The 24281-nt window shown below is 40.1% G+C and overlaps 1 protein-coding gene across 2 annotated transcripts; it reads right to left on the minus strand.

The window, feature by feature from the left end:
* Positions 1 to 1016: 1016 nt before the first annotated feature.
* On the minus strand, positions 1017 to 23873 carry si:ch211-225h24.2 (uncharacterized protein LOC564539 homolog). Of its 2 annotated transcripts, none has more exons than XM_047387890.1 (4): positions 23483 to 23873; positions 14591 to 14644; positions 5552 to 5667; positions 1017 to 2521 (listed from the first exon to the last, which is right to left on the minus strand). In XM_047387890.1, the coding sequence occupies exons 1-4, from the start codon at positions 23567 to 23569 to the stop codon at positions 2083 to 2085; spliced, it is 696 nt and encodes a 231-aa protein (XP_047243846.1). In that variant the 5' UTR covers positions 23570 to 23873; the 3' UTR covers positions 1017 to 2082. The 2 variants fall into 2 exon arrangements, with proteins under 2 accessions (XP_047243846.1, XP_047243847.1); XM_047387891.1 differs by lacking the exon at positions 23483 to 23873 and adding an exon at positions 23220 to 23328.
* Between the last annotated feature and the right edge of the window lie 408 nt (positions 23874 to 24281).

The raw sequence follows: 24281 nt of genomic DNA on the forward strand, positions 1-24281 counted from the left end.
TAAGCATTGGTAAATTAGTACATTTATTTAAGTTGTCTAAAAGAAAAGCAGCAAAGTTATTTATTCAACCTAAGAGAAAAATACATCATTAAAGAAATAAAATGAATCCTCCTGAGACTAGTTTTGTCCCACATAGACATTACTGTACACACGACATTACAGAAGAGGTTAAAAAAAGAAACTTCTTCCTGCAACTGAATTGAGGCACTAGTTTTTAACTGGAAACCATAAACGTGTGTCCAAACTAGTGAAACGCAGTGTGTGAAGCACACACTAATTCCTTAACACCCACAGCCAAATCGGTACTTAAAGTCACTTCGCTAGGTTGAAATTCACAGCAAATAGGTCCTTGGTGGAGCAACTATGAACCAGTGTTAGTTTGCATTTTAACTTATTTGGCTATCTTTATTTTTTCAAAGGTCTGAGTTAAACAATAGGGCAAACCCTTTTTTCTCAGTCATGGGACCGTGTTTATAGATGAAGCAAATTTGCATGAAAAGACTTAACTCTTTTTTTATTAAGGATTGAAAAAGTGTGCTATGATTATTAAAACAAAGCACCGCCTTCGCCAATTATTGTTACCACCATATAAAGACATGTAAAAAGCCTTCCAGATGCAACATCTTTAGTATAACAAAGAGTGAAGAGATGTAGGACACAAGAAAGGAAAGGAGGTAGGTCAGAAAGATGAAAGGATAGAAGTGGAACAACGGTAAGCAGAGGAGAGGAGGAAGAGAGGTAAGAAAGGACAAGATAAAGGAAAGAATCAAAAGATGTGAGGAAGAAAAAAAGACAACGATGAACATAACTTTTAGACAATAGGGTAAAAAAATTGAAATTATTTTCTTTGTCCATACTTCTCCAGATATGGAAAATACTAAAATCCAACTGAATACTTTTCCATACTGTAACTCACTAGAGGCGTGAACTTTTCCTCTACTAACTCCTCACCATATCCATCACCACACACACTGTTATTGGTTTGCTTAACTTCAAAGACACATTTGCACACATACTGTTGTTTCAAAGGTGTTTTTTTATGATTGCACAACCCATTTCTGGGCTTCTTAAGTTAAGGCTTCAGACAGTTTCTGGGTGCTGCATCTGTAAAGAAAGGAAGTAAAAACTAGCTACATAAATTTTCAGTAGTATAACAAGCTTGCATAGTATTTGATTGTCAGAGCAAGAAATGTATCCTCGACTGTTGGCAAAGAATCGCACATTTAAGAAATCATAACAGACATTTTACAGTAGTGTAAGTCTTTCATTTCAACAGATTTAGCATTTGCTAGTGATTCACACATAAAGTCCTTTTAAAAAAGCTCACAATACAAATGATTTACATTTCCTTCAAATCTAATATTAGAGGATTCCTTTTGGTAAAATGATGCCATTAACTACAGATTGTTCATAAATTGGTAAGCTGGAGCCCTAGTTTGAGTTTTTTCTGTAACCATCTTGTTCTTGACGCCATGGATTACCAGGACACTCAAAATGGATGAATCAGGGTAATGACAACTAAAATGTCTTGTAGTAAAATTAATGTAGTATTTGGGGAAGAAGTTAAGGGCAAATATCAGATTTTAGAAACAGAAAACCTACAAATATAGAAATTATGAACCACAAATAAATCACAATCTGGCTTTCTATTGTTTTCCAAAGCAGATCCGACATTTTCTGATACAAAAAAGCCTTTGGAGCTACACTTCTCCACAATAGAAAGGCAGCGGCATATATGGCTGAATTGAAAACGTTTGGCTGCATTCTTACGACGCCTTCTGCTTGGTTTCTTTTTTTAATGCTTTTTTATACATATTTCTGCCTTTGGATATGGAAATAACATTTATTACATACAGACCCAGAAAAAATTAAAAAGCAAAAGTTGTAAAAACTGATATACTATATGCCATTGTTAGGAGAAAAAGAAATCCTGGCATCTACTGGCCACTACTGGAATAGCACTTTAAGGCACTGCCTTGTTAATGTCTTGAGTTACAGTGTAGCATTATGTTTTCTTTCTGGAGCTAGATTAGAAGGAGGCAGAAATTTGGTTCAGATAATTGTCTACTTAGGAAAACAGTGCTATTGTTTAAAGCCTGCCCATGGGCTCTCTGACACGATCCCTCTGCTCATTCTGCTGATGCCAGCCAGCTTGACTTTGGCACGGGCCGTCCACCTCACTGCAGCTGCTGGGTCATTGGAGTCTGTCAAGTTGGCATAATGAGAGGAGTCCTCTTCAAATCCCTGGCCACCCCACGAAGGAATTTCCAAGGGAATGCTTATGGAGTCAGGAGGAACGGACAATTCAGACTCCCCATTCTGACCGTTCTCAACGAGGGTTTCATCGGTCTCAGTAACGATCCCCAACTGTGGTGGCTCCCAGCCCTCCATCTTCTCAAGCTTTTTGGCAGGTGAAATTTGCCTCATTGTCATTGTAACACTGTCCCAGAAACAGTGTCCTTTTTCCGGCTTGTCCTTCTTCTCCTTCTCCTTCTCAGATTCCTTGACCTTTTTGTTGGACCTTTGAAGAAACACAGAAAGGGTGAGAGAAGTTAAAACATGAAGTTACAGGGAACTCTGTGGACCGCCTGTGCTGTAGCCATAAATAGAACTGACTGGCTGGAGGAACTGGTGTTTATCAGACGTTTCAACACTGGAGCCCAGAGTGTTCCTCTACACGCTGAGTCATTATGCAAGAATTCCCTTTTGTTTGTCAAAACACGGTCATTAATAAAGGTTTTCCTGTTCATGTATGTTCCACTTCCTCAGCAGGTCTAAACGATAACTGCTTTTTAAGGGTTGCATATAAACAAATCCAAGTGGCTGGGTGTGACTATTTCTTTTTTTTAGTTGAAAATGTTTTTGCTTCTCACACTTGAGCAGGAATGACTGAAACATGCTGATATACTGACCTAATGTAAACCAGAAAAATCTTGGCCTATGGACATTTAACAATACCTCTTTTACTTTGGTTGAAGTACTCCATTGGCACACTGACAGTTGAAACAGGACAAATACCAACTAACAGGTTACTTTTTTTGTGTACGGAAAGTCATATTTAAAATAGTTACATCTAAGTGGGATTATTGCAAATGGGGAATTTGTGCAAGAATTTAAAAGTTGTATTTACAGGAGTTGGACAATGAAACTGAAACACCTGGTTTTAGACCACAATAATTTATTAGTATGGTGTAGGGCCTCCTTTTGCGGCCAATACAGCGTCAATTCGTCTTGGGAATGACATATACAAGTCCTGCACAGTGGTCAGAGGGATTTTAAGCCATTCTTCTTGCAGGATAGTGGTCAGGTCACTACATGATACTGGTGGAGGAAAACGTTTCCTGACTCACTCCTCCAAAACACCCCAAAGTGGCTCAATAATATTTAGATCTGGTGACTGTGCAGGCCATGGGAGATGTTCAACTTTACTTTCATGTTCATCAAACCAATCTTTCACCAGTCTTGCTGTGTGTATTGGTGCATTGTCATCCTGATACACGGCACCGCCTTCAGGATACAATGTTTGAACCATTGGATGCACATGGTTCTCAAGAATGGTTCGGTAGTCCTTGGCAGTGACGCGCCCATCTAGCACAAGTATTGGGCCAAGGGAATGCCATGATATGGCAGCCCAAACCATTACTGATCCACCCCCATGCTTCACTCTGGGCATGCAACAGTCTGGGTGGTACGCTTCTTTGGGGCTTCTCCACACCGTAACTCTCCCAGATGTGGGGAAAACAGTAAAGGTGGACTCATCAGAGAACAATACATGTTTCACATTATCCACAGCCCAAGATTTGCGCTCCGTGCACCATTGAAACCGACGTTTGGCATTGGCATGAGTGACCAAAGGTTGGGCTATAGCAGCCCGGCCGTGTATATTGACCCTGTGGAGCTCCCGACGGACAGTTCTGGTGGAAACAGGAGAGTTGAGGTGCATATTTAATTCTGCCGTGATTTGGGCAGCCGTGGTTTTATGTTTTTTGGATACAATCCGGGTTAGCACCCGAACATCCCTTTCAGACAGCTTCCTCTTGCGTCCACAGTTAATCCTGTTGGATGTGGTTCGTCCTTCTTGGTGGTATGCTGACATTACCCTGGATACCGTGGCTCTTGATACATCACAAAGACTTGCTGTCTTGGTCACAGATGCGCCAGCAAGACGTGCACCAACAATTTGTCCTCTTTTGAACTCTGGTATGTCACCCATAATGTTGTGTGCATTTCAATATTTTGAGCAAAAATGTGCTCTTTCCCTGCTAATTGAACCTTCACACTCTGCTCTTACTGGTGCAATGTGCAATCAATGAAGACTGGCTACCAGGCTGGTCCAATTTAGCCATGAAACCTCCCACACTATAAATGACAGGTGTTTCAGTTTCATTGTCCAACCCCTGTATATGTGTATTTCAGTGAATGATCTTTTGCTCTTTACTGGCTATGAATGATCTACTCAACTCTTTTAAGGGACATCATAATTATCCCCATTAAGGCTTTTTCCTACATTGCCAAGGAGAGCTGCACAATATTTGAAATTGTAACTGTCATTGCAATATTTGTGTGTGTAATATTGCAACCACAAAGGACTGCTTGAATGCAATATTTGGAGGGATACAATATTTCAAGTGTCATGCATTCCTGCTTTGCATATTGCTTACATATTTCACCAGTTGGATGGACTAGCTGCCCTTATTGTCCATATCTAATATCGATTTTGGTGGCTTAGATGCCAAAAGCTTACAAAGAGTGGTGGAGACATTGTATGGGGTTAAAGAAAGAAAAGAGTCAGAAAAGGTTAAGTTAATGGCAGTCGGCATCGCAATTTTCAGCAACGTTATCACAATTTTGCCATCTTGGGCTTAAAATACAGTTGTTACTCACTCACAGCAGGAGGCAAGAACAAAACAACAAACAGGCAGGCGAGACAGGCATAGCATGATCTGAGAATGTTTCCGCGAGGAATAAACAGGACAAGTGTACATATATGGAGTGTGACCAGGTGAAACAAGAAGACAGATTAACTAGGTGCAGGTGAACCAGATAGCATTAATTGACAGAAGAACAAAACTTGGCTGGAGCAAAACAGACTCTTGAACACAAACTAACAGAAACTAGAAAAACATGAAACAAAAGCATGACCAGAAAAACAAACAGAAGAACGGTTCAAAACCTTAACTGTGAAAAACAAAGAAAAAACCCGAAACCAAAAAACCAAACAAACCCAAATCACAACAGAAACACCCCCCCCCAAGGGCGGATACTAGACACCCACAAGAGTCCAAACAAAAGACAACCCAACCAGGGCGGGCGGTGGGGGCCTCGGTAGGAGGGCCAAAAACAAAAACAAAGTTCAGGCGGTCGACAGCTTTTAAAAACTTTTTAAAACAAAAACAAAAACCACTTTCCCCTGTAAAGGAAAATAAAATATGGGGTTGTAAGAACTTTAGCACTGTCCTGTATGATCGTGTTCATTTTTTGTTTTTAACCTTATAAATCTTCTGCCATAAATTTTTATGTCATGATAAAGTAAATATGTTTGCAAACTCACACTTTGCGTTCTGCCACCTTCACTCCAGACAACAACAAGTGTTCGTCATCTTTAAAGGACAGCATTTTTTTCTCCTTCCTCTCCTTCTTGGACATCATTTTCTTCACCTTTGCCTCCTGATAAGAACAAAACACAACAATGGAAAAGAGGGCTTAATTTTAAACATCACAGCTAAAACATTTATAACCCCATGAGATACATGTTAGTTGTTTCTGTTGCCTTTTTTTGGTTTGATTTACCCTCTCTACATCGAGATATTTCACAGATGAACAAGACAGGAATGCAGAGAAGCAACCATTCGTTCTGGCTGACAGTTAATCATATTTTGGACTTTGTGGAGATTTCAGAGTGCATTCCAATGGGAAAAAACTCCTGATCTCCTCCATCGCATCAGAATTCCTTCCTGTGTTTCCCGGCTTTCTACAGAGTACTCATACATCCATTATCAGCAAAGATGGAGCAAGGTTTTGACTTCCTTTCTCGCCAAGGGAGAACTCCCAATCTCAATTGTCAAGGTCTCGCCCTCTACTCCTCCTCACATCTGTGTCTGCCTGCTCACTCAGAACATGAAATATTATTTGATTTATGGATTTAACCCAGGAGAACTTCTTTGCACTGGATCAGGTCAGGTCAAAACTCTAAACATGGCACACAATGCAGATCCATTCATGTTTGGGACAGGAAGCAAACAGCTTGTTTGGCCAAGAAAGCATTCTTTCCTCAAACCAACCCAACTTCAATCAGATCTGTCACCGGATAAGGCTTCAGAATGCTACTGTTAAGATTAAAAAAACCTCCACCAGTAAGCAGGCCCTGCATGTTTAACATTCGTTCAACACATCTTAGAACAGATGATTCCATTCATGTCCTTCTTGTTGATGAATGGGGAAACAAATACCATCCTCCCACTTACGCAAACATGATTAACCTACCATGAAATAAATATTTAACCTCTCAGTCTAAGCTCTTTTCAGCACCCAGTTTCTGTCCTACCTCCTGTTCTTTTTTTCAGTAAAATAGGGTTAGCTGCTCTTCAGTAGTTTGAGCTCTGAAGAAAAGGAACCAGGTATGCCAAAACCACGGGAAGTCCTCACTGGACGTGAGCATGTGTGCAGCTAAATTCCACTTGCATGCTTGCACACACTGCAGCTAAACTATTCTCTGTTCTCTTGAAGACTCGTTAATCTCTCTGGCCAAAAGGAGCCCCTTAGCTTGCTGTGTGTGAAGAGAAGAATTAGCAGCAGGTCCATGCCTGGCAAAACACTACAACTTTTATTAACCGGATTTCTGGCATGAAAGCTGAAGGAGGTATTATGCATTTTAAAAATGCTCATTTTTTTTGTTGATATGAGTACTCTAGAAGTATTTTTGTGATGCTCATCAGCTTTTGGGGCCAAGTAAAACACTTTTTTCCAAAATTGATGTTGCCTTATCACTTGAAATCTTTTCTCTCAAACATGTTATCTATAAAAGCAGCATCTTAAAACAACCGCCATCACAGATTAGTAGTTTACGCCTACATAAATATCCCCTTAATGCAGATTTCTTCGGTCATTATTGAAAACTTGACATTTTAGATCATATGACTGACACTGTTTCCAATATGAATGCAGAGGAAACACCATTCTAGAATTGCGCCGCTCAAGGTGGCAGCAGGTTGGAGTAGCTCTGTTACTTTTGATTCTGATTTATTCTTTTTTGGGAACTATTCCTCTTGTGGTGGATACAGTTGATTTTTTTTGGATGACTGTCCACTCCAGTGTCGGATGCTGTGCAGCTTGGAGGATTTTTCTTAATACTTTCTATTTTTGGACATTTGTTATGATGCATTGCCGTGGCAACGGGGTTGTTTCTTACAACCGGGAGCAGCTGATTAATATCTCAAAAGCTCAAATAATACTTCAGCTACAACCCCAAATCCCTGATGAGTTGAAAAGGAGATGCCGTGGGTGCAGAGCAGGAGCTAAGAGAAGAGAGAGAAGGAGGAAGTTCAAACCATCTCTTCCGTCGATTTTGATGAGCAATGTGAGATCGTTGGGAAACAAGTTGGATGAACTCCAAGCCCTACAAAGGACCCAGCCAGAGTACTGGGCATGCAGTATCATGTGTTTTTCTGAGACATGGCTGCAGGATCATATCCCTGACTTCAGTGTCTCTCTGCCAGGCTTTTTAACCATACGAGCAGACAGAGAATTAAGGAGGAGCGGCAAATGTAAAGGAGGTGGACTGGCAGTACTTGTGAACAACAGATGGTGTAATCCAGGACATGTTACTGTGAAGTGTCATCTCTGCAGTCCAGATATTGAACTGTTGGCAGTAAGTTTTCGTCCATATTATTTACCCAGAGAGTTCACCAGTGTTATTTTGGCAACAGTTTACGTTCCACCTTCCGTTGTTGCCAACACTGCATGTGATGCCATCAGCTCAGTTGTTGCTAAGCTACAGACACAAAACCCCAATGCTTTTGTGGCAATTTCTGGTGATTTTAACCATGCTTCACTCTCTGCTACACTTCCAACGTTTCAACAATTTGTCAGCTGCTCTACCAGAGAAAACAAAACATTGGATTTGTTTTATGCAAATGTCAAGGACTCATACATCTCTAAAGCAGGACCTCCTCTAGGCAAATCACATCACAATCTTGTTTTTCTCTGCTCGAAATATAAGCCCCTTGTTCAGAGGCAACCTGTAATAAAGAGGACTGTGAGAAAATGGTCACAGGAAGCTGAAGAAGCTCTGCAAGGTTGCTTTGAGGGTACAGACTGGGACGCACTGTGCCAGCCACATGGAGAGGACATCAATGCCATGACTGAGTGTGTAACCGACTATATAAACTTCTGTGTGGATAACATCATCCCCACCAGAACTGTGAGATGCTTCCCCAATAACAAACCTTGGATCACCAGTGACCTGAAGGACCTGCTTAACAAGAAAAAAAGAGCCTTCAGAGAGGGAGACGGAGAATTATTGAGGAGTATACAGAAGCAACTTAAAGTCAAAATAAGAGACAGCAAGGAGGTGTACAAGAAGAAGCTGGAGAGTAAGCTCCAGCAAAACAATATCAGAGATGTCTGGACAGGGATGAAGAAGATCACAGGCTTCAAGCAGAAGGATGATCAGACCGATGAAGGTCTGGACAGAGCCAATGAACTGAACACATTCTTCAATAGGTTCAGTTCAGAAACAAGCTTCGCATCCTCCTCTCCTGCTCACAGCCAAACAGACATTCCATCTTCCTTTGACCCACAGGACCACAGCTGCCCAGTAACACCTCACATTTTTTATCTTCCACCTCAGCCCTAGACCCTTCTGCTTCTACATGTTTGCCTTCAACCATATCAGAAGATGCTGATACATCCTTTGCTTCCCCTTTCCACCTGTGTGTCTCAAGAAGTCAGGTGAAGAGACAACTGGAGAGACTGAATAGGAATAAGGCTGCAGGTCCAGATCATGTCAGCCCTAGAGTTCTGAAGGCCTGTGCAGAGCAGCTCTGTGGGATTCTGCAGCACCTCTTCAACCTTAGCTTGGCCCAGAAGAAGGTTCCGGTGTTGTGAAAGACCTCCTGTCTTGTTCCGGTACCAAAGAAAACTCACCCATCAGTCCTCAATGACTATAGACCTGTTGCCCTGACATCTCACATTATGAAGGTCCTAAAGAGACTCCTGTTGGCCCACCTGAGTAAGCAAACAGTAAACCATCAGGACCCCCTTCAGTTTGCTTATCGCTGTGGAGTTGGAGTTGAAGATGCCATCATACACCTGCTTCAACAAACCCACTGTCATCTGGACAAAGCCAGCAGCACTGTGAGGATCATGTTCTTTGATTTCTCCAGTGCATTTAATACAATCCAACCTGGTTTGCTTTGTCAGAAACTCCAGAAGACTCAGGTGGAGGCCTCAATCTCCTGGATCAAAGACTACCTGACAAACAGACCACAGTTTGTGAGACTGAAGGGTTATGAGTCTAACCAGGTAGTCAGCAGCACAGGAGCACCACAGGGGACTGTACTCTCACCATTCCTTTTCACTCTGTACACCTCAGACTTCCAGTACAAGACAGACTCCTGTCATCTGCAGAAATACTCGGATGATTCTGCAGTCGTGGGGTGGATCAGAGATGGACAAGAAGCTGAGTACAGGAAGGTGGTGGACCGCTTTGTGGCATGGTGTGGAAACAATCATCTCATTTTGAACGTGACTAAAACAAAGGAGATGATTGTAGATTTTAAGAGAAACAGGAATAAGTCAAAAACTATTTCTTTCATGGGAGAAGAAGTGGAGGTGGTGGAGGAGTATAAATACCTCGGTGTTCACCTGGACAACAGACTAGAGTGGAGATGCAACTGTGAAGCCATCTACAAGAAGGGACAGAGCAGATTGTACTTCTTGAGGAAGCTTAGGTCCTTTGGTGTTTGCAGCAAGATGCTGCATATCTTCTATAAGTCTGTTGTGGAGAGTGTGATCTCTTCTACCATCATCTGCTGGGGAAGCAGCATCAGAGCCAGGGACTTAAAAAAGCTCAACAAGCTGATAAAAAAGCCTGGCTCTGTTCTGGGGACTCCTCTGGAACCTCTGGAGATCATTGTGCAAAGATGGATTCTTCATAAAATGAAGAACATTATGGAGAACCCTGAGCATCCTCTTCATGAGACTGTCCTACAACAACAGAGTGTCTTCAGTCAGAGGCTTCTTCAGATCTGCTTTAAGACGGAGCGCTACAGGAGATCCTTCCTGCCCACAGCAATCAGGATCTACAACGGCTCTTTGAGGAAACCTACATAATATGAGCTATAACAACATTTAATTTCCTTTTGGGATTAATAAAGTATTTTTGAATTGAATTGAATTGAATTAAAATTACTGCAACTACAGCAGATTGCAAAAATCTTCTTTGAACATTTTCATATTTTATTACATTACATGTTACAAAGTAACATATTTTATTCAGATTTTATGTGACTGACAACACAAAGTTGCATATAATAGTGAAATTATGTAAAAAGTAATCTCAAAAACATGTGCATTTGTTTTCAGAGCCCTTTACTTTCCATGTGTGGCAGAAAGGTTACACTGCACATCCCTCTTAACACACCATCCCAGTGTGAAGCATGGTGGTGGCATCATAATGGTGTGGGATGCTTTTCTTAAGCAGTGAGAAGGAAATAGTCAAAGTGAAAGATGAAGTGGATTAGAAGATTGTAGGGGCTGCATCATGCTGTGGGATAGTTTTTTTTAGCAGGGTCAGGGAAGTTGATCATACTTGATAAGAAGGTGGAGCTTAATAGATGAGAATCTATTGCAAGACTTGCTCGCCACCCAGGCTGAGCTTGAGCTATTTTGTAAAGAGAAAAGGGAAAAAACCTCAATCTTTGTGTGTGCAAAACTGGTTAAGACATCCAAAAGACTTGGAGCTTCTGACAAAACTGTGAAAAAAGTCTGAAAAAGTTGCAAGGGGCTGAATGAGACATTCCATAATTCACACAGATGCTGCGCATGTGCAGGTTTTATCAACAGTCAGACTGTGATCATTCTTTTGAAGCCCTTTTTAGTCACACGCACAAAAATTATCATGCAAACACTGAGGAATTAAAGTTCTTCTAAGCCTCAGCTTCTTCCAGGACTCCTTGACCCCTTTCGCTGTCCTAGTATGAGCATAAAACAACAAAGCATGAAAGAGTTGTAGCTGTTCACAGCAACCAAACAGCCTGTGGCTATTTTCAGCTTTGTTTTTCCTCTGCAGCGATTGTTCCAGTCCAAAACACCCAGCTCCTCAAAAGAATGCTGCATTTCCTTCCCTTCTCGGGCCAACTACCCCCTCCACCTGTGCTTCCATCGAGGGTCACACTTAGGAGCTGAAGGTACAACAAGGCAGCGGGCCTGAGTTCAGGGATAACACAGAAGCCTGTCTTTGATTTGCACTCAGGCTTCACACATGCAGAAAGCCACACCTCTGGGTGAAGACTCACTGTCAGCACACAATATGAGATGATACACATCTCCAATGAACAGGGTGATGAGAGACAATCACCTGCACAGAAAGAGGCCGACTTGTCGTCACAACGGCATCAGAAATAAAGCATTTAAAAGGCACGAGAATCCAACCAGGGATCCTAGACAGTTTGAAATCTAATCTCAGTCTTTTCCGTCTTTTCCAGGTCTGGATAAGTTTGCAAAACGAAAATAAGAGTAAGAAAAATATAACTTTTTACAGATTTGATTCCCTATCCTATTGCCTACTATTAACTGGATCATTAAACTTATTAACTGGACCATTAAACTTATTAACTGGACCATTAAACACAAAAAGGCTGTTTACAAAAACTTTTAAAGTGTGGCACTCTGTAAAAACCCTGATGTATCTCTATTAGGCCTAAGCATTATGTTAAATTCAGAGCAATTTCTTCCTGTGCAAAAATATCTTTAATATATTTTCTTGGCATGTGTGAATTATTTAGGACCTGTATTTCAAGATGCTTTCGGATTGTACTTAATCAAACTGATTTCATTCGGAAATTGGGTTTTGTTATTCGATGAATTGTTATTTATTTTAGATTTTAGATTTTTCTTCACATTTTTAAAGCTAAAATAAGACTGAACTCGTGTTTCTGTTTTGTTACAGAAAGATACAGATAGATTAGGGAACTTCTTCAAGCTTTATCTTCTCTCTCGGCTGATGTCAGCTGGGACAGAATGTATTTACAGAGCAAGTTACAGCAAAACCATAGCCGTATCATTGAACTAACATTAAAGACCATAAAAAGTCTGTTGTTTCTTATTATTCGTTAGATGTAAGTGCACAGACTCTCCTTGTTGTACTCCCCTTGTTTCTTCTTGCTTTACTTATTTAGGACATATTTGGGTTATATAGCCAATAAAAGGACTCAAGAACTCTTACTATAAAAACTCTCCTTCTTCTGGTTATGCATCTGTGCTACAAACACAGGAAAGCTCTGTCCGCAGTTCCAGATTAAATCCACTTATATGACCCCTCCTTGCGAACTTGTGTTGAGTCATTACTTTTGATTGAATTTAAATGCTTCAAAAATACTATATATACTGTAAAGCAATGAGCTGCTGTGTGTCGCTATGAACACCGCTGCTCTCTTTCAGCTCAGCTCAGGGTAGGAATGTGTGTGCAAAGATCAAACAAAACTGCTGCTCAGTCCCTATCCCTAAGTAATATGTGTGAATCCTTACCCTGCAGATGGAAAAACCTAAAGCCTTTTTCAGTTATTTCTAATTAATTATTTAGGTTTAGGCAAAAAGGCAGAAGAACAAGACATTTTTTAATGAAACCGAGAATGAATGTATGTGTGGAAACTAGTTAATGCTTCAGTACAGGTGATCAACAAGGGTGTTAAACAAACAACTTGTATGTTAGTTTAAAAGGTGTTATTTTAATGCCTGACTTTTTTTGGCTATGCAGACATATAAGGTAAATAGCATGATAGCATCATGTTAGAAAAATCAGCGCCAAAATTGAGGCATGGGTGAGTTACTGGTGTCAAGGCAAACTGAAATGTTGTAAAGTTGAGGTTTCAAACCATTCCTACAGTCTAAAGTGCCAGAGAAGGTCCCGGAGTGAACAGAGTTTTGTCAGCACTGCCCCAACCCTACCTGTTGCTGCACACTACCAACCAGCTGGCTGGAAGAAGGTTAATTTTTCTCTCATCTTTGCAGGCTAACTCGGCTGTCTGAACATATTTACGGTCTATAAAAAGTAAAAAGTCAAAGTTTCAACACTAAGGAAGCTCTGACAATCACTTTTATTAAAGTATCACTGATTTAAAACTAGAGAACGTAAGCTATGGGTCAGCTGGCGAGCTATTTTTGGTTTTGTAATAGTTTATACTATTTATTAGGAGGACATGTGCTACATAGTATGTATATAGTAAACAAAGGTACACATTCTGTTAGCACTGCGAGATGCAGATTATATCTGTAACCTGCAGTGTTTTGGACAGCATTACTGTAGTGGTGTGAACTATTTACAAGTTAAATTATAAACAAATTAGCCATCATAGACTGAACTGTAATGAGGGGCTAAACACAGAGACAATGATAGATTGATGTTACAACAACGCCTGCTAAAATGTGCAGAACCTGAGAACTGTTTTAAGTTTTTGACATTTTTTATGGTTGTTGTGAGGCAGAAGACTAGAGACTGCTGTGTGCTGAATTTAGGGCCTTCCTAGCAAAGAAATGTAAAATCTATCACATCTTAAAACACACAAATGAAACAAATATGCTGAAGGACCAAAAACAATATATAGGGATTCTTTTAATAAATCAGAAAACAGTCCGAACTTGAAAGAGTCAAGTCCTAAATTCAGCAAAGGGCAAGAGAGAAATTCGGACAAAGACCGTAGTAAAGTTCACACACACAGTAAAAATAAAGCAAAATAATGAAAGACAGATTTTTAGAAATGTTTTTACTGTCTACGGCAAAATCAGAAGTGTATATACTCTAACATTACCATGCCTTTAGAAAATTTGGGAAAGCCCAGTTAGTAATGTAGTGGCTTTGAGTTATGGGTTAAAGCACAACATTTATCTTTACTGGAGGGAAATCTGTTGATTTATTGAGTAACTGATTAATTTCACAAAATAGATAACATAATTAAGAACAAACATTAGAGCAGCCCAGAAAAGATGTGTGTGACCAAGGTGGCCTACAAACCTGACTCCAGCTGATAGCTGGTCTGTTTACAGATAAACACTGCAGCCTCAGCAGTCCTCTGACTTACACAGCTGGTGTACGGCTGGAGGAACATTTTGTGCTCAGAAGACACTGTCTGACCCAGTTTGGACATATGAATTTATCAGCACTTGTGTCATTTTATGAATTTGGACACTTTTGGCAACATAAGATTGTGTATTTCGGTGACACTGCAAGCATGTGTGTGAAAAGATAAGAGGCTGAATGCTTCATATCTTTAAGGAGCGTGTGTCAAAACAGTTTAAAATGCATGTATGTTTGGAAGCAGATAGTGTGTTTGCATCTTTGTTATGTCCAAACTGCTGTGACGATGCCGTTTACCTTGGCTATGGCAGTGACAGCTTCCTCCTCCTCTTCCTCTGCCATGTCTTTGTCCTGCAACATACACAGACAGACGAACACAGTCAGGGACAAAACACCAGCAGTCACTAAACAAACCAGCTCACACCATTTACTTTATACTGCAGGGATGGAGTGTGTGTTTGTGTTAGGAGTGTGTGGACACTTTTCCTGTGAAAGGGAAGGCAACTGTTTGAAGATAAACACTGTGTTCAGCGGGCTAGGTGGAGGTATGGATGGATGGAGGAATAGGGAGGATATGAGGAAACCACTAAGCTCTGAGGGCCAGATTTAAACAAAGGACAAAGAAAATAAACCTTCACCTTCAGCATTAATACTGCATTGTTTGGGTTTGGAATTATTTTGGTTCCATTGTGCTTGATAACTCAGACTCCTTTTCCTATTTTAACCACATCTTTTTTTTTTTACATTTGTGTTATGTACTTTTTTTTTTTATTCAGAACATTTCTTTGTCCTATCTCGGCATTTCAGGCATACCATATGGAAAAACTGATTACCTACATGTGCCAAGGCAGTTTTGCTCTACTAATTGTAGTGACTGGCTTTATTAAAGCAAGACTGCATCTGACATCAAAGCAGACGGACCACATCAATGAAATAGGAACTTGTATTCGAATGACCTTTGGATTATGTGTATTGATGTGTGAAATAAGTGTATCTGTGAATTTGTCACTTTCATGTGCAAAAGTTATGAGAATGGTGAGAAGGGTAGAAATCACTCCGTGGCTAAGTACAGCACAGGGCATTTAGCTTCAGCTCCCAAAAGCAGCAGCAGCTCCAGGTAGACAGACACAAGGCATCCTCATAGGATAGTTATACACCCAACACAGTGGTAGGTCCACAGCAAAGCACATAAGCAACAGCCCCCATGCCAAAGAGGCACAGAAAGAGATGCTGGACACAGAACTGTTCAACTCAACACCGCAGCAACGTCCCCCAGTTTGGGCCAAGCATAGGGCCCAATCACTCTGGCGGCCACACAATGCCGCAGCAAAACTTCCCATCACTAAAGAGGGGAAATCTTCCCAGAACCCCCAAACAGGCATCAGCCCGCCCCAGCAGCTGGACCTAAGAAGGACCAAGAGAGGGAGGTCAGAGTGTGAACACGCTAGGTAAGTTAACCCCAGGGAGGCCAATAGGAAGGGATCCCAACCAGAGCCCAGACAACCCCTTCAGCCCTTAGCTGAGACCCATAGGCCACTGGACAGGAGCCACCCTGAACCCACCATGTGGCAATGTGGCCCAAGCCTCAACACACATCACCACAGCACCCAAACCTGCCTCTCTTCTGTGACACCTGCACCCAAGATCATCCACACACTACCAGCTCCCACTGAACCCCAATATGGATCTACTCTCTGTGGAATGTTTCTGACACCTTGACACCTTATGATACAAAAGATAAAGGCAGTTTTAAAGGCAATCAGGTAAAAGAAAAGTGTTCCTAATAAAGTAGCTGGAGAATTTGATCCACAGCATTAATAAAGAAAAAATTTTTCGATGTCTGACAAGTAATGTTTCATTTTTCTTTTTAACTAACTGATGTGGTTTAAAGGCTTACAAATTACAAATTATTGCTTAACTTATTGACACTTTGCAGTGAGCATGGCTTTTTAGACACTGGGTTGAATTGATTTTTTTTTTTACATAATGCCAACATCTATATATTGAATCATTACTATTTACTAAATCTTTGTAATGGCACCAGTTATGTTAACGTATTTCATTTTATCCAGTGATTCTCCATGGAACAAGTCGAATTAGGTGTACATTAAAATAATGTTAACACAAAAAACTATTTTGACTGATATTAACTGTGGTCAAATTACATATATGGTTTAGAAAACTGCCCAAAACATTAAAAGACAGTAAATAAGAGATGGGCAAGTCAGAAATCATCAGATGTGCAGTCAAGCATTAAGACTCCTGAAACAAAGCCAGAACGTCTGCTAGGGCTCTGAACTCCAAAATCGTCTAACATCTAACAACTAAAAGGCAGAAAAAGAAGCTAGCAATGGCTGGACAAGTCTGAACAAAGTCTGCTGAGTCTTTGCCACAGAAGCTGATCAAAGAAACACACACACTCATTACCAACTACCGTTAAAGCGCAAAGGGCAAGTTTAGGATGAGGGAGGAAGGATTTTGGTGGGAGTAGTATGCTAAATATTCCTAAAACGGATCAACAGGAGTTTATATTTCTTATAAGGACAAAATGGACATTTTCTCTTAACGTTTTACTTTTGTATATAAAAAGGCACACAGGTGAATTCAACACAAAAAGAAATTATTTACTTAAAGTCCTCAAATGCTTCACATTCTCAAATCTAGGGCACAAAAAGTGTTTCAACATAACACTGTACCACAGTGTTGACTAATTCAATATTTTAGAAACACACCACTGTTTAAGCACCTGGTTACAGGTTCAACACACCTACCCATTTATGGAAGAAGTCTGCATAACAGTAAGTACCTTACTCACTCATCAGTCCTCAATGACTATAGACCTGTTTCCCTGACATCTCACATCATGAAGGTCCTAAAGAGACTCCTGTTGGCCCACCTGAGTAAGCAAACAGTAAACCATCAGGACCCCCTTCAGTTTGCTTATCGCTGTGGAGTTGGAGTTGAAGATGCCATCATACACCTGCTTCAACAAACCCACTGTCATCTGGACAAAGCCAGCAGCACTGTGAGGATCATGTTCTTTGATTTCTCCAGTGCATTTAATACAATCCAACCTGATTTGCTTTGTCAGAAACTCCAGAAGACTCAGGTGGAGGCCTCAACAATCTCCTGGATCAAAGACTACCTGACAAACAGACCACAGTTTGTGAGACTGAAGGGTTATGAGTCTAACCAGGTAGTCAGCAGCACAGGAGCACCACAGGGGACTGTACTCTCACCATTCCTTTTCACTCTGTACACCTCAGACTTCCAGTACAAGACAGACTCCTGTCATCTGCAGAAATACTCGGATGATTCTGCAGTCGTGGGGTGGATCAGAGATGGACAAGAAGCTGAGTACAGGAAGGTGGTGGACCGCTTTGTGGCATGGTGTGGAAACAATCATCTCATTTTGAACGTGACTAAAACAAAGGAGATGATTGTAGATTTTAAGAGAAACAGGAATAAGTCAAAAACTATTTCTATCATGGGAGAAGAAATGGAGGTGGTGGAGGAGTATAAATACCTCGGTGTTCACCTGGACAACAGTCTAGAGTGGAGATGCAACTGTGAACCCATCTACAAGAAGGGACAGAGCAGACTGTACTTCTTGAAGAAGCTTAGGTCCTTTGGTGTTTGCAGCAAGATGCTGCATATCTTCTATAAGTCTGTTGTGGAGAATGTGATCTCTTCTACCATCATCTGCTGGGGAAGCAGCATCAGAGCCAGGGACTTAAAAAAGCTCAACAAGCTGATAAAAAAGGCTGGCTCTGTTCTGGGGACTCCTCTGGAACCTCTGGAGATCATTGTGGAAAGACGGATTCTTCATAAAATGAAGAACATTATGGAGAACCCTGAGCATCCTCTTCATGAGACTGTCCTACAACAACAGAGTGTCTTCAGTCAGAGGCTTCTTCAGATCTGCTGTAAGACGGAGCGCTACAGGAGATCCTTCCTGCCCACAGCCATCAGCATCTACAACGGCTCTTTGAGGAAACCCTCATAATATGAGCTATAACATTTAATTTCCCTTTGGGATTAATAAAGTATTTTTGAATTGAATTGAATTACTGACCTAAACAACAAGCTTTTTATGTGCATCGCTGAGGCCTTTTTATTGATTACACTATGTTGCCAACACTTAACTACACTGAGACTGAAGACAAAAAGCCAAGTTAGTCTAAACTCACCAAGATAACATTTTCTTGGGAAAAAACAACAGCTGGTGCCTGTGTTGGAGCCTTCCACCAACCATATATCACAAACAGCAACCAAAAGCTATGCCTTTTTTTATTGTCATTAAAAAGACACACTTATAGTCGACTACTTACATTTAGGTTGGAATGGGAACATATTAATATGAGGTCGAAAAAGCATCACAAGCAGACAGAAAAGATTTAAATCCTGTACTGAAGCAACTTCATAACAGATTCTAAAGTACTGAAGTAGCACCGTGGTTACCTGGCTGGCACACAGCTAAACTTGGTGGGTATTTTTCAATGATTAATAAACAAAGAGAAACACTATGCATCAATAACGTAATAGATTGTGAAGGTTCTATCCTTTTAGCTATACGTTCTCCCATGTGTATTAAGATGGTTCATATAGTTATTGTAAATATCTATGAATCTGTGGACAGACATTAAAGTTACAGATGTCACCACTTAAATGCAATAAGCTCAACACCAAAATATATTTCTAATCTTGAAAAGATTAACTTGAATTTAGCAGATAAAGCAAATCCTCCTTTAATTTAACGTTCCTCCCTCCATCAGAAGATTAACTCTGTTTAATCTTCTCTTTTCCTCCTTTAAAGTCTAATACTTCAGATCAGAAGCTGTCTTTAAATGTAGCTCAGTCCTTAGGTGAATTTTAACGATCCGTCTTCACCAAAGTGGTAGATTTAGAGCTGTGTTCGCTCGGTGTTCAGGTGTGTTACGCTTTAGGCTAAAGACAAACATGCTCCTGCTTCAGGTTTACAGCTGCTCACAACCTGCTGAACTTCAAAAGAAGTACTGATGGCCCAGAGCAGGATGGAGGCAGGAGGAGAATGATAGTGTCTTGAGATTGTGTTTTATCCTCACTTCACCTTTTATCTTCCATCTTACTTTTCTATCGTTGGGTGTTTTATCCCTTTATACTTTGTCTGAACCTGCCTGACTCTAATGTTCAGCTTTGCCATAAAACAAACGAGCTATCTGTTCTGCTATTAATGCCAGAGAGAAGAGTTTATAAATAAACTACCCAAGAAAGAATAGTATTACTAATATAAGGAAATGTATCCTTCTGTGTGTTTAAGACAGAGTAAAAGGTATACAAGCAAAATTAGAAACGTCTTCTGATTAATGAAACACTAAATAATAAGCAACAGCATAAAGTGATACTACCTCCAAAACTTAAGATTTCTGTAAAAATACATAGTTTCGATTATAGAAATATGTTTACTTAACTGCATTAAAAAACACATTTAGTTGTTTGGTTCACACTGTTTAATTCGAACTCTTATAGCGCTTTAAATCAGTAATGCATGGAGAAAAAAAACACATCAAAAACAAATATCACTAATTCATTAATCAACTATGAAATGGTTATTTCATAGTTTAACATATTAGGACATAATGAAAATTAAAACAATTATCTCCTTATCAGCAGGTCTTAAAATTAAGAAAATGCAAGCTGAACAATTGAAGGTACTGCACGAATATCTAAGAAATAAAGCCTAAAATCAACACTTCATTTAAGTTTAGGTCTGGACTTTGAATACGCCAAAACTCATTAATACACCGATACGCTGATCGGTAGTCCCCTTGTCACATTTCAATGTGACAAGGGGAGTTCAATGTGGAATCGAACCCATAACCACCTGACTGCAAGACAACCAGTCTAGAAACTTAGCCATGGTCGCTGGTTTTCATAAAAATTTGCACTGAGGACTTTGATCAAATATCAGTTTTGTTCTTGTTTGCAGATAATTTTTTATGAGTGTAGGCACATTTGTTGATGAAGTTTATTAGATGAACATCACCCCACCACTAATAACGGCTTTACTGTATGTTTTTACACAATTTTTCTAAGGTAATTTTTGGATCAGATGTTCCATGTCCTAAATTGTACAACATTAACATGTCAAGTTAGGGGTCTTTATTTTATACGATCTCTCTGTTCCATGCCAATAAACCTATTACATTTGGATTTGGGTAAGTTGGATTTAGACTGTATGAATACACCAAGCTGGAAGGGCTTTTCCTCATGATGATAGTCTACAGTGGGTGATAAGACTAGAGGTTTGTCTTCCTCATTTGTTGCTGTCATACATTTCTATTGTAGAGGACCAGTTATATTCTAAAAATATCATGACAACATCTAACTTCCTAGTTGTGGAACATTAATATGCAAATGTCCACCATTTTCCATGCCTCATATCCTCAATCTCTAAATCTGCTGTATTTCAATAGAATGTTTGAATATTTTTGTTGCCCTACCGATAGTTTATTAAATTGTCATATTGTGAAAAGTTGAATCTTTTTATGATTAACTTAAAGTATTAACATTTTGATCCCCTCCTTCCTAGTTTTGTCTTCAAGTAGCTTGCATTTACTTTAAGAGCTTTTTTAATTAACTCCAACATCTTTGAGCTGCCAACAAGAAACAAAATAAACCCAAAAAATCCCCCCTCTGTTGTTTTCATAAATCTCCATGAGTTAAGTCTGACACACAGCTCCCTCATTTGCATAAGTGGAAGGAAAAGCACTGCCTTTCCAGACTGTGTTATCATAAGTTTCATCCTGTTCTCATCCTGTATCTCTTAAATGGTTGGCGTTCGCCTCCTCGCTGTGTTTATGACATTTTACGATTCAACCTCTTGACCTCCTTGGATAGTCTTTACTGCCATGGTGACTCAATGAGAGCTCCCTGATAACTTTCCCAGGACATCGAAGGCAGAGTTGATGCTCACTCTGATCTCAGAACAGTTGTTGACAGGCAAGTAACTCTTATGGTCACAGAACAAACTGAACTCAGGGAAGGATGTCAGAAATGAGGGGCGCATGTGCTTGTTCCCAAGGTGGAAGTTAAGGAGAAACCAATAAAGTCCAGCTGAGGGTCTTAAATGTTTACATTACCACAACAAGACATGAAAAATTATGGGAAAGCATGATGCAGTTGCCTACAATATGATATATTCATATTTATCCTCATCTTTAATGGAAGGTGGGCAGATCTGTAGGACGTGAACAGCATCTGAGTGGTGGTTTAACACAGAGTAGAAGGAAAATGAAAGATTATTATTGTTATAAATGTAATATTTACATTATGTAACACTTTGATTTCACTGAGTGCTTTCTCAGATTCCTCAAAATCCTTCAAAAACCTTGACTTATTGCATCACTTGCAGCAATTTCTGTAACACAGAGTTGATTAGATAAGCGTGCGCATTATTTTGACTGTTATGATGCAAACTAATACTAGAAAAATGTCCCATGTGAGTTTCACAGATTAATCTATCCAGAGATAAGGAAACTAGGACTGACCTGTGACCTTCCTTCCCTTTAACTGGAATGTTAACTTGAAGTGTGCACCTAAGAATGTCACATTTTTCTTTAAGCCAAATTCAAATTCCACCAGATTAAAAAAATTATTATAAACACGAGACTCCCACAAGATAAACATGTCATTTTTCTTTTTCATATGAGCCAGGACTGTTGGAGGCTTCCTCCTTTTCATGTGTGGAGGATCTTGTGTTTGCTCTCAATCTCCCTCTAAAATAAAATGACAGAACCCAGCTGCTGGTTAGTGATGATGCTGAGGCTTTTTGGACCTCAGTCACACACTGCTGTGGCTCACCTGGAATACATGGACACCGCATAAACACAACAAGAAACACATATTCGAAATATCCAATCTGCACACAAAAACAACATGAACAGCTGGGTTATATCTCTAGCTATCCGAGCAAATAGTCTGACTGATAAACCAGCTAATATCAGCCAGTATTGACAACTGAGCAACTTTGTCTTTATTTTTAGTGACTTTTAAGATTCTGTAGTGACTCTTCAAAAAAGTGACTAGCAACAAATCTTGTGGCTTTTTCTGACTTTATCAGAGACTCTGAGCACACGGGCCTCTTGGCTGTGTTTATGACATTTTACGATCCAACACCTTGGACCCCTTTGGATATACTTTACTGCCTCCAGGAACCAGACTGAAATCAACTGAGTAACGCATACCTCTGGCTGCCGGCTAACTGTAGCTTTAAAACAGTCTTACCCTAATAAAAGTGATGGGAGATGCTCCTTTAGTTTCAATGTCATTATTGTGTTTCGGTTGTTGTTGGGTTTTTTTTTGCCGGAAGCATAAAAACGTCTAACAAGCTGAATTTGTCTTTTCTGTAATCGAGGAAAAAGTGGTCCCTCTTTTAGCCAGCTGACCGGCAGCGCACAGCAATAGGTGGAGGACGGGCGGTTCCGACCTAAAAATAATCCAAGCTTGTTGCCATCACATTAAAAGAACTTTAAGCTGTAGAAGCATATGATGGAAAGTTTTAGTGGTTTAGAACCTGTAACTTTTCAGAAATGTGTATATGTTGATACCCGTAACTAAGCCCATGTCTGAATGGTACAAACATCGACGTGTCAAAACTGAAGGTGAATGACAAAACTCCAATCAATTTCAGCTTGTACTTCCTACTAATTTACTTAATTTCAAGAGACCATATTCAAAGCCTCATCTTCAAAACATATTTTTACAATAATCAGTTAAAGATACTACAAAATATTCTTGTTTTGCACGGAAATGTCCAGCAAAATTCCAGCCCGTATTTTTTCTTCGTCATATTTAATGAAGCACCTGCGGTTAATCATCCTAAGATGTCTTAAAAAGTCTTAAAAATCGTTGAGGTTCAACCCGTGAAACTTTCTCTTCAACTGACCTGACATAATTTAAAGCACTTGTTCGCCTCCTCCTGCTTCCTGCCCATTCGAGCTCTACGCCTTTACTTTTAACCACGTTAAAAACAAAGCGATTTGCAGTTTCAGGGTTTCTTTTTAAATTCTCAACACCAACATATGTTTAAATGTAAACAAAAACACTGATGTAATTGGTTCGGATGGTTCTATAGCAGTAACAAAGGAACCAGTTGCGTTAATGGGGTCATTGTTCAGACCGTTGTTTCCTCTCCGTCTGTCTCATTACCTCGTAGGAGTGATGATAGTGCCAGGACATGTCGTCTTCCTCTGACGCATAATTCACCAACACTTTACTCTTGGTTTTCTTGAACATATCTCCACTTATCGCTGACGAGAGCAGCCTAAACGTTTCCAGGTAAAACAAGTTTCTGATTCGGCACCAAAGACAAGTAAAGTTTACCCCGCTCCGTTTAGTGTCCGCTTTTCTGGTTATATCGCTGCGCAGCACCACTGAAACGCGTCCAGTTCTTTAGGATATTTCTCCTGCTGCAAGTCCAAAAGACGTACTTTTCCTTCTAAAATGAGCTCAACCACAGAGCTGCGGCGAGCTGGTGTGTTTCCCGAGCGTTTGGCTCTTTTTTACGCAGCGGTTTTACGCATTTTGGACCACCTGGACTTCAGACTTTAGCTCCTCCCATGTCGCCTCCCATGTTCCTTCAAGTTGCCATGACAGAGGGAGGAAGGGGTCACACTTCTAATCTAGGGCCAAAACAAACAGTCCCAGCATTCATGCAAAACCATTCAACTTTATTTCATGCCCAGTGACTCATAAATGTAATCACACCTCTTGAACTATCGTTTAACATATTGTCCTGTTGCAACCACAAATGTTTGTATTTTACTGGAACTTATGTAAAAGATTAAACAAAAGTAGTGCATATGTTTTTGAAATTGAAGGGAAATTATTCACTTTTTTTTTTTACTTGGCTGTTTTCACAAATAAAACTAAAGTTTGGCATTCATTTATATTCAGTTCCCCAATCCTTTGCAGAACCACCTTCTCGCTGCAATTACAGCTTCATGTT

The sequence above is a fragment of the Girardinichthys multiradiatus genome, chromosome 15, assembly GCF_021462225.1.
Source record: "Girardinichthys multiradiatus isolate DD_20200921_A chromosome 15, DD_fGirMul_XY1, whole genome shotgun sequence".
NCBI classification, from domain to species: domain Eukaryota; kingdom Metazoa; phylum Chordata; class Actinopteri; order Cyprinodontiformes; family Goodeidae; genus Girardinichthys; species Girardinichthys multiradiatus.

Coding starts and splice junctions, on each gene's coding strand:
- si:ch211-225h24.2 (XM_047387890.1), bottom strand. CDS start 23,569: ATGTTCAAGAAAACCAAGAGTAAAGTGTTGGTGAATTATGCGTCAGAG. Junction 14,645..23,482: donor ACTATCATCACTCCTACGAG/GTAATGAGACAG, acceptor TGTATGTTGCAG/GACAAAGACATGGCAGAGGA. Junction 5,668..14,590: donor CTGTCACTGCCATAGCCAAG/GTAAACGGCATC, acceptor TGTTCTTATCAG/GAGGCAAAGGTGAAGAAAAT.